Raw genomic sequence first — 9,869 nt, 5'->3', positions numbered from 1 at the left:
TTTATGTGTGAGTGAGAAAAACACAATTTATTCACTTTCTTTTATCCTAATGTTCAAGGTTTATGAATCCACCGATATCTACCATCACTATGTTTATTGAGAATTTTTATTGATTATGTTTTTAAATGAAGAATATTAACAGTGATAAAAGCAAATATTAAAAATCTAAAAATTTTGTGAAAAGCAGTTTAAAAATAAAACCCTCCTGAAAAAGTGAAATAATTTACTGGTGAATAGGGTTACCTGTCAAATTTAACCCTAAATTTAATTTAGGAATGAGTAGGGTTTAACCCTCGATGGATATATATACCTGGTAAGCCATCCTGATTCCTTATTCCTTGAACGGCTGATCAGGGCCATCGAGGTCTTTGATATCCACCACCGGAATAGACATCCGAGGGCGTTTTCTTTTCCTTTGCGTGTTGAAGCTTACTGCCCGTCCTGCATTGAATACTTCCATGCTCCTGAATATATCGATTCCTCCGAAATCGAAGAACCGGGTTTGGAACCCCAGACCGGCGCATCATCCAGCCATACCCTGCCTGGGAGACGAGGGCCTGCACAATGAATAGCTGGCTAACTGTGAGCGGCCTACGACAGAGGACTAAGGTCGGTGGGGATCCGTCCCTTAAAAGAATGCCTTTGGCCTAAACATTCCATTTGCTGTTTATCATTTTTCATAAGCAAGCCAAGAGCAAGAGTCTGGTTCTACCATCATTCATTTTTGTGTGTTCAAGAGGAGAAATGGCAACCAAACGCTCTTGTTGCATTCGCTTCTCCTGCTCTTCTTCAGCTTCATCGGATGAATAGGGACGAGATCCCACTTCAGCAGGTAGTCGGAGCTGGCCTTCTGCAATTGATAATACAATAGGTACAATGTTTTGATAGTGCAACAGATTGAATGTTTTTGTTTATGTTTATGAATATTTTTTTTAAGAATAATGTAGTCATGTCACAGAAGGCCTTTCTGCTGCTACAATTTGAGGCCATCAGCGCATGGTTCTGCAAATTATAATACTGATGCTGATGGCGATTGTGATTGTGCAGAAACTCTTCCAGGAGCTCCCAAGCGCACTGAAGCTCCAATCCCTGGATCTTCTAATGTTGTTTCAATGAAATATGAGATAGAACATGTTGATGTCAATCTCAATGTTTCAGGAACCCATCAGTGCGATAAAGCTCCAGTCTCCGAATCTCTGAATCTTCTGCGGAAATCTGAGGGAAAAAACGTGAATGTCAATCTCAATGTACTAGGAGCCCCCCATTGCAATGAAGCTTCATCCTCGGGATCTTCTAATGTTTCAATGAAATATGAGGGAGACGACGTCGATGTCAATCTTAACGTTTCAGAAGCCCCCTGGTGTGATGAAGATCCGTCCTCTTCCTCTTCCAGAGGTGCAACTAAATCAGATGTCATTAACACCATATTACATAAAGATATTGAGGAAATCGACGGGAAAAAAGTGGATGTCAATCTCGATAACCTTATGGAGCACATATCTGAGCTTTTGAAACTGAGAGAGGAGGTACATCACAATCTTTCATATCCATCAGAATTATATTATAATTAGATTGTGAATTATATTACTCGATAGTATTATAATTACTGTGATATCGGATTTGAAATATATAATTCATTTCGTGTTTTTTCTTAGGAAATGCTTCGAAATAAAAAAGCATCGAATCCCAGCAATTTCCCTTGGCCTGATGTTCCATGCTTCAAGAAATTAAATGCCATATTGTCATGGGGAACCGACTTGAAGAACTTTAAGGAGTTACTGTCATCGGCATTAGATTTTGCTTCTAAATTGGTGTGTATAATTAGTCCTCATTCAGAGGTTCATCACTTGCTACTAAAACTGAAAGTCGAGTATAATTATATTAAAGCCCAAATTTCTTTTATTTTTTTGTGGTGTTCAGAAAGATGTTATATCTGGACCTGTTACCACATTCCTAAAGGATATAGAGCAGGTAAGCGTTGTTACAGCAGGACTTCTGGTGGTTGCATATAATTTGGAAAGATTTGACGATCTTTCCACCAACAAAGAAAAGTGTTAGGCTCTTATAAAAGAAATGAGTTATGTTGCATCTGTTGTTAAAAGATTCAAAGAAAGCCCCAGAGGAATGGAGGATGTAATCCAAGATGCAACAACATTGATAGTTGAAGGCGCTTATTTTACACTGGTGCTTCAGAAGGATAAATGGCCGAGTGAGGCCTTTGAGGAGATGCGCTACGCCTTTGCCTACGATGCTCTGCCCCCTCATTGTAAAGATCCATTTTTAGACCTCTGTTTCAAAGGATGGGCTTGGGACAGTGTGGAAGAAATTGTGGGAAAGGATAAACTGGAAATGTTAAAAAGAAGAGCACTTGTCACTATAACGACAAATGGCGTTTCAAGGGTACACGATGTCATCTTAGGGTACACGATGTCATCTTAGGGTACACGAATAGCGTTTCAAGGGTACACGATGTCATCTTAGGGTACACGATGTCATCTTAACACTCGCTCGCCAAAAGTCAAAGAAAGAGTCAAAAGGAAAGAAAGTGAGAAAGACATTCAACCGTGCAAGCAAACTTAAGGACTTCCTCCAAGAGGAGGTAACAAATCTATGAATGATATACATGTTTGTTTATACAGTGTTTGTTTTTATTTTAATTTAACTATACTCTATAATGGCATGCAGAATGCTCATCAGATAAAAGACATCTGGTTAAGTGATAATAAGGATGCATTGGAAATATCTGCAGAAACGCTCGACTTAATGCATAAATCATTGAGAGTTCTTCAACTTGGGAAATTGGCAAAGGTGGAGGGCAAGTGCAGTGAAACATTTAAGGAGTTGGTATTTTTTGAAGCGAAAGTTCCCTAGCTTTCGTTTCATGATGTGTCAAAGTTAAAAGCAATTGAGGTACCTTAGTTATGAACCCAATGACTTCAAGCTATCTAATGCAAGTGATTTTATTTCCCGTTCACTTTTCCTGAGAAAATTGATTCTACGTAAGTAAATGTTTTACTACTTTTAATGGTTTCATATGATTGTAACGTATCAAGGCACATAACTTGCAGATGCCTTCCAGTTTGAGACACATGGAATTTGATGGAAGTTCACATTTTCATGTAATTCAAATCTTTTCCAATGACATCGTACAGACATGTGGCGGAATTCCCTTCATGTTAACATTAACAGCACCATTCATACGTCGCGCAAAAAATAAGGAGGAAGCTTATTCTACACTGGTGCTTCAGAAAGATAAATGGCTGAGTGAGGCCTTTGAGGAGATGCGCTATGCCTTTGCCTACGATGCTCTTCTCCTGATTGTAAAGATCCATTTTTAGACCTCTGTTCATTTTTCAAAGGATAGGCTTGGGATAGTGTGGAAAAAGATAAACTAGAAATGTTAGAAAGCACAGCACTTGTTACTGGAACCACAAATGGCGTTTCAAGTGTACACGATGTCATCTTAACACTCGCTCGCCAATTGTCAAAGAAAGAGTCAAAAGGAAAGAAAGTGAGAAAGACATTCACCAATGCAAACAAACTTAAGTAGTTCCTCCAAGAGGAGGTAACAAATATATGAACGATATACATGTTTGTTTATACAGTGTTTGTTTTTATTTTAATTTAACTATACTCTATAATGGCATGCAGAATGCTCATTAGATAAAAAGCATCTGCTCATTAGAATGCTCATTAGATAAAATGCTCATAATAAGGATGCATTGGAAATATTTGCAAAAACGCTCGACTTAATGCATAATTCATTGAGAGTTCTTCAACTTGGGAAATTGGCAAAGGTGGAGGGCAAGTGCAGTGAAACATTTAAGGAGTTGGTATTTTTTGAAGCGAAATTTCCCCAGCTTCAGTTTCATGATGTGTCAAAGTTAAAGCAATTGAGGTACCTCAATTATGAACCCAATGCCTTCAAGCTATCTAAGGCAAGTGATTCTATTTCCCATTCATTTTTCCTGAGAAAATTGATTCTACGTAAGTAAATATCTTCCTACTTTTAATGGTTTCATATGATTGTAACGTATCAAGCACATAACTTGCAGATTGCCTTCTAGTTTGGGACACATGGAATTTGATGGAAGTTCACATTTTCATGTAATTCAAATCTTTTTCAATGACATCATACAGACATGTGGCGGAATTCCCCTCATGTTAACATTAACAACACCATTCATAGGTCGCACAAAAAATAAGAAGGAAGCTTATTCTACACTGGTGCTTCAGAAAGATAAATCGCTGAGCGAGGCCTTTGAGGAGATGCGCTACGCCTTTGCCTACGATGCTCTTTCCCTGATTGTAAAGATCCATTTTTAAACCTCTGTTCATTTTTCAAATGATAGGCTTGGGATAGTGTGGAAGATATTGTGGGAAAAGATAAACTGGAAATGTTAGAAAGCAGAGCACTTGTCACTAGAACCACAAATGGTGTTTCAAGTGTACACGATGTCATCTTAACACTCGCTCGCCAAATGTCAAAGAAAGAGTCAAAAGGAAAGAAAGTGAGAAAGACACCAATGCAAACAAATTTCAGGAGTTCCTCCCAGAGGAGGTAACAAATCTATGAACGATATACATGTTTGTTTATACAGTGTTTGTTTTTATTTTAATTTAACTATACTCTATAATGGCATGCAGAATGCTCATCAGATAATAGGCATCTGGTTAAGTGATAATAAGGATGCATTGGAAATATCTGCAGAAACGCTCAACTTGATGCATAAATCATTGAGAGATCTCCAACTTGGGAAATTGGCCAAGGTGAATGCTCATCAGATAATAGGCATATGGTTAAGTGATAATAAGGATGCATTGGAAATATCTGCAGAAACGCTCAACTTGATGCATAAATCATTGAGAGATCTTCAACTTGGGAAATTGGCCAAGGTGGAGGGCAAGTGCAGTGAAACATTTAAGGAGTTGGTATTTTTTGAAGCGAAAGTTCCCCAGCTTCCGTTTTATGATGTGTCAAAGTTAAAGCAATTGAGGTACCTCAGTTATGAACCCAATGACTTCAAGCTATCTAAGGCAAGTGATTCTATTTCCCATTCACTTTTCTTAAGAAAATTGATTCTACGTAAGTAAATGTTTTACTACTTTTAATTGTTTCATATGATTGTAACGTATCAAGCACATAACTTGCAGATGCCTTCCAGTGTGAGACACATGGAATTTGGTTCACATTTTCATGTATTTCAAATCTTTTCCAATGACATCATACACACGTGGCGGAATTCCCCTCATGTTAACATTAACAGCACCATTTATAGGTCGCGCAAAAAAGAGCAGGAAGCTTATTCTACACTGGTGCTTCAGAAAAGATAAATGGCCGAGTGAGGCCTTTGAGGAGATGCGCTACGCCTTTGCCTACGATGCTCTCCCCTGATTGTAAAGATCCATTTTTAGACCTCTGTTCATTTTTCAAAGGATGGGCTTGGGACAGTGTGGAAGATATTGTGGGAAAAGATAAACTGGAAATGTTAGAAAGCAGAGCACTTGTCACTAGAACAACAAATGGCGTTTGATGTGTACACGATGTCATCTTAACACTCGCTTGCCAAATTTCAAAGAAAGAGTCAAAAGGAAAGAAAGTGAGAAAAACATTCACCAGTGCAAGCAAACTTAAGGAGTTCCTCCAAGTGAAGGTAACAAATCTATGAACGATATACATGCTTGTTTATATAGTGTTTGTTTTTATTTTAATTTAACTATACTCTATAATGACATGCAGAATGCTCATCGGATAAAAGCCCTCTAGTTAAGTGATAATAAGGATGCATTGGAAATATCTGCAGAAACGCTCGACTTAATGCATAAATCATTGCGAGTTCTTGAACTTGGGCAATTTCCAAAGGTGGAGGGCAAGTGCACTGAAGTTGGTATTTTTTGAAGCGAAAGTTCCCCAGCTTCCGTTTCATGGTGTGTCAAAGTTAAAGCAATTGAGGTACCTCAGTTAGGAACCCAATGACTTAAAGCTATCTAAGGCAAGTGATTCTATTTCCTATTCATTTTTCAATGTTTTACTACTTTTAATGGTTTCATATGATTGTAACGTATTAAACACATAACTTGCAGATGCCTTCCAGTTTGAGACACATGGAATTTGATGGAAGTTCACATTTTCATGTATTTCAAATCTTTTCCAAGGATCTTCAACAACTTGGACATTTGAGAATACTAAGATTGGTCAACTTTTCAAAATTGAAAAATCTCCCTGAATTGGGTGACCTAGTAAATGGTTTGCAGGAACTATCTTTTTCAAATTGCAAATCTAACCGAAATCTCCGAACGGAAAATTACTTGTGGAGTTGACAAATTGAAAGGAAAAACTATTCTTTTAGAAATGAGGCCTCCCAACTCCTCCTATGACATTCGCCTTCCATTTTTGAAGGCAATGTACCTTGACGAGAAAGAGAAACTTGATCTTGAAATTATATCCATTCCTCTTGTGAAACCAAGCGAAGAATGTGATGTATTTGATGTATATGAGCAGTTTTCAAGAGAAGTTCCTTGGTTTGTTCTCTAAAATTCATGGATGGTAATAACAAGAGTAGTTGAGTTCTTTTTTGAGAACCAGTGTGGATGGGGAGAAAGTGATGTATCTGAATAATGGTATCCAACTATAAATTGGATTGTAGAACCAAACGGGAGAATCAGCTTTTATAGACATTCTATATCCCTTCTAGATAAGGGATAGTCGTTTAGGGTTCTTTTTAACCATCTACAAAGTGCATCATATCAAGTGAGATGAGGAGTAAAAGCTTTTCCTACCATGTCTGAAAAAATTGAAGAATCCAGAAAAGAAGAATGGGAACAACTAAGGAAGATGTCGACTTCAGAGTTTCTTTTCAACCACTTAGTAGAAAGTGTGTCAGTTCAGGTAAATAATTTTACTTGTTTTTCCATTATTATATATTTTAACAATGATAATAAAGGGAAAATAATAATGAATAGATGACAGGTAATTGATTTTCAAATATAATTTTTATTTTGTTCTTTCTTTACAAGTAGGTGAAAAAACTATTGTTTCAAGGAAAATTGCTATGCTGGTATAGCGGGAATGATAAGGAGGTTATATGTTCCATACGGAATGCAATGGAGCAGTTCAGGGACCGCATTCACATTATTCAGATTGGCCGTACTATTATGAGCAGGTTTTACTTCACTAATTTTTTTTACAAAGATTATTATTATCAATTGGAAATTACATTCTGTTCAACCTAAGCCTGAAGACTACAGGTACGGATCCTTTGCCTTCATGGACGAGGGGTGCGAAATGGTTGCAGCTTTCAGAGGAGAGATTTTCCGGTCGATTTTCCGACCAATTAGGAAAGATAGAGTACAGCGATGCATAAAGGTAATGATGAAGGATTTAGGAGGAGAAAAAGCAATACGTGATCAGGACCCAGGGGGTCTCTGCCAGCCTTATAAAGAACACGCAAACAACATCCGCTGCAGCAGTTGAGCAAGAAAATATGGATGTCTATTTTGATAGCTGGACACGATACATATCTGAGCTTTGGGGAGTGGAACTTTATCAGCTTTTCAAATTCAACAAGGTAGATTGGTTTTTATTTGGTATCCCTCCTTGGATTTCTGAATCATATTATCTTCTATTAACAAAACGACTTTTCATTTCTCATTTCCTAATAGGAGGGTAAAAAGTGGTCCCAGCCAAAGGTCAGTTGGCCCACTTCCAGAAGCTTCCGTAGGCTAAATAATTTCCTGTCAGACGGAGCTGTGGACGATTGGGTTGTCGGTATTAAACCTCTCAATTGATTAATTTTTTGTCCTAACATGAAATTCATTGCTGGATCATGTCCAACTTCTATGTGAAATATTTAATATAAATTCATCTATTATGGTTTTCAGAAAGATGTCATCTCTGGTCATCCTGAAGAAAAAGATAAGCGGACAAGTGTCATTCACAGTTTGCTGAAGAGTATAAAAGAGGCAAACTGGGCTGTTGCAGGTCTTCTTGCGGTGGCGGATGTTCTGGAGAGATTTCAAACTGTTTCTGCCAACCGAATTGAGTGCCTGTTTGTTTTAGACAAGCTGTTTAGATTGGCCAAATATACTCGGCAGTTAAATCAGAAGCCTGGGTTGTGGAGAAAGATGAAGTGTGTAGCAACAGCAATTATAGTTGCATCCTCCATCAAGTGCTGTACTCAAATTGATCAATCCAAATTTGCCTTGTGAGTAGTGGATACTTTAATGTTAACAATAACAATAGTGGTGTTTAGAAACCAATTATATTTTTCAGAAAAAAAAAAACGCTGCTTCTATTATAAAATAAAAACAGTACAAGTGGTTCATAGCTTCATCCATCCAGTCAAATAATGTGCTGGATAAGAAAGTTCCAGAGTAATATCAATAAATAAACCAGACTATCTAACCAAAAAACTAAGATGTTATCTGAAATTAGCACAAAGCTTCATCCATCCAGTCAAACAATGTGCTGGATAAGAAAGTTCCAGAATAATATCAATAAATAAACCAAACTATCTAACAAAAAACTAATAAACCAAACTATCTAACCAAAAAACTGAGATATTGTCCGAAATTAGCACAAAGTCAAGCATAATCTGAGTACTATGGAAACAGAATTGCAGCTTATTTTAAATACTAAAAGATAGAAACCATCAGAAAAAATGTAGCAATATAGAGGGGAGACGAGACGTTCAGGGCAGGCAGAGCCAACCTTCCTCCAGGATCCTGTTTCCAACCAAATACCTATATTGTATTTTACCAGAATCGCAGCTCAGGCCGGCCTTGGAGAGGCTATCAGCCGTTGTCTTACCTTCCCTATATATATACTTATATACGTGATGGTGTATGTGAAAAGCAACCTGTGAGTCCCCATGATACCGTCTATCAATACCTTTGAGTCGTCACCATAGATATTCAGAGAGTTCATGTTTTTTTGTGTAGCTATAACCAGAGCAACCCATAAAACCATAGCCTTTTTTATGTGTTTACAAACAAATTATATGCCATGGGTGGTGTGCCAAATGATTCCCTTTAGATAAAAGGTTGTGAGTTATGACTATGTGTAGAACCGGGCCTTCTATACAATCAAATAAATCTTTAGAACAAAGAAGCCGGTTCGTTGATTTGTGTTGAAGGTAGAGCCCGGCGTAAATAAATTTCGAAAACTCTGATTACAAACAGGACTTAAAAAAAAATATTCCTAATGCTAGTTTTTACTATTGGCAGGTTTGATGTAGCTGCCGTCAACAAGGACAGGCTGGACCAAGCTGAATCGCAATTAGTGAAAAATTGAATCGCAGTTAATGAAAAATTGCGACATAATGGCCAAGGCAATCACCGAAGGTCTTAGTAATGAAAATGGATCCCTCTTAGAGGAAATGTGCGACCACTGCTACGGTTTGGAGTTCTTCCTTGAAAGTGAAGATGAAGATGGGCCATCTCCTGAAGGTGAAAGTGGTTTCTCTTCTGTCAAGGCCTGTTACACAGGTACGAGCGGAGAAGAATAATAAGACGGAACCTCATCTACTTCTTGTATAGTAGCGCAAAATGCTACATATGACAGTCACGGATTTCATGTATGGATAGTAAAATTTTCCACAAACATAATTGATGTGGTGGTATGTCTTTTTTTTTTTTTTTTTTTGAAAAGAGTGAATAGAGCGAAATTATTAAAAAGAAAAAATGAAATTATTTTAACATTCATAATGTTAAAGATAGTCTATGAGACAGATTGTTTCTTCATCTGCTTGAGATATTTTGTTTTTTTTCTTGTGAAGCTTCACAATAAATGTTTTTGGATTTTAGACAAACACTTGGCTAAATAGATTATGCCAAGAGCTAGCTACCAACGTATCTGCATAACTTTCCTT

The 9,869-nt window shown here is 37.4% G+C and overlaps 2 protein-coding genes across 11 annotated transcripts; both read left to right on the top strand.

Annotated features, from left to right (window-relative positions):
- The first annotated feature begins 330 nt into the window (after positions 1–330).
- On the top strand, positions 331–6,685 carry LOC149208293 (uncharacterized). 7 transcript variants are annotated; one of them, XM_089395985.1, is made up of 11 exons: positions 332–871; positions 1,048–1,526; positions 1,656–1,811; positions 1,921–2,599; positions 2,686–2,910; positions 3,069–3,938; positions 4,056–4,561; positions 4,648–5,037; positions 5,155–5,654; positions 5,741–5,993; positions 6,085–6,685. In XM_089395985.1, the coding sequence occupies exons 2-4, from the start codon at positions 1,113–1,115 to the stop codon at positions 2,056–2,058; spliced, it is 708 nt and encodes a 235-aa protein (XP_089252111.1). In that variant the 5' UTR covers positions 332–871; positions 1,048–1,112; the 3' UTR covers positions 2,059–2,599; positions 2,686–2,910; positions 3,069–3,938; positions 4,056–4,561; positions 4,648–5,037; positions 5,155–5,654; positions 5,741–5,993; positions 6,085–6,685. The 7 variants fall into 7 exon arrangements, with proteins under 7 accessions (XP_089252116.1, XP_089252111.1, XP_089252113.1 ...); XM_089395990.1 differs by having other exon boundaries at positions 331–832; positions 2,686–3,938; XM_089395987.1 differs by having other exon boundaries at positions 2,686–3,938; positions 4,838–5,037.
- A 335-nt stretch (positions 6,686–7,020) lies between these two features.
- LOC149208292 (uncharacterized) lies at positions 7,021–9,358 on the top strand. Of its 4 annotated transcripts, none has more exons than XM_089395994.1 (5): positions 7,021–7,163; positions 7,249–7,568; positions 7,663–7,689; positions 7,882–8,204; positions 9,226–9,358. In XM_089395994.1, the coding sequence occupies exons 2-5, from the start codon at positions 7,485–7,487 to the stop codon at positions 9,290–9,292; spliced, it is 501 nt and encodes a 166-aa protein (XP_089252120.1). In that variant the 5' UTR covers positions 7,021–7,163; positions 7,249–7,484; the 3' UTR covers positions 9,293–9,358. The 4 variants fall into 4 exon arrangements, with proteins under 4 accessions (XP_089252120.1, XP_089252118.1, XP_089252121.1 ...); XM_089395992.1 differs by having other exon boundaries at positions 7,663–7,764; XM_089395995.1 differs by lacking the exon at positions 7,663–7,689.
- The last annotated feature ends 511 nt before the right edge of the window (positions 9,359–9,869 follow it).

The sequence above is a fragment of the Pinus tabuliformis genome, chromosome 1_2 (genome assembly GCF_031772625.1).
Source record: "Pinus tabuliformis cultivar Carrire ecotype Pingquan chromosome 1_2, CPIR1, whole genome shotgun sequence".
Classification (NCBI taxonomy): Eukaryota; Viridiplantae; Streptophyta; class Pinopsida; order Pinales; family Pinaceae; genus Pinus; species Pinus tabuliformis.
The sequence above is the reverse complement of the archived record's forward strand: the minus strand, read 5'-3'. Positions and strand labels throughout refer to the sequence as shown.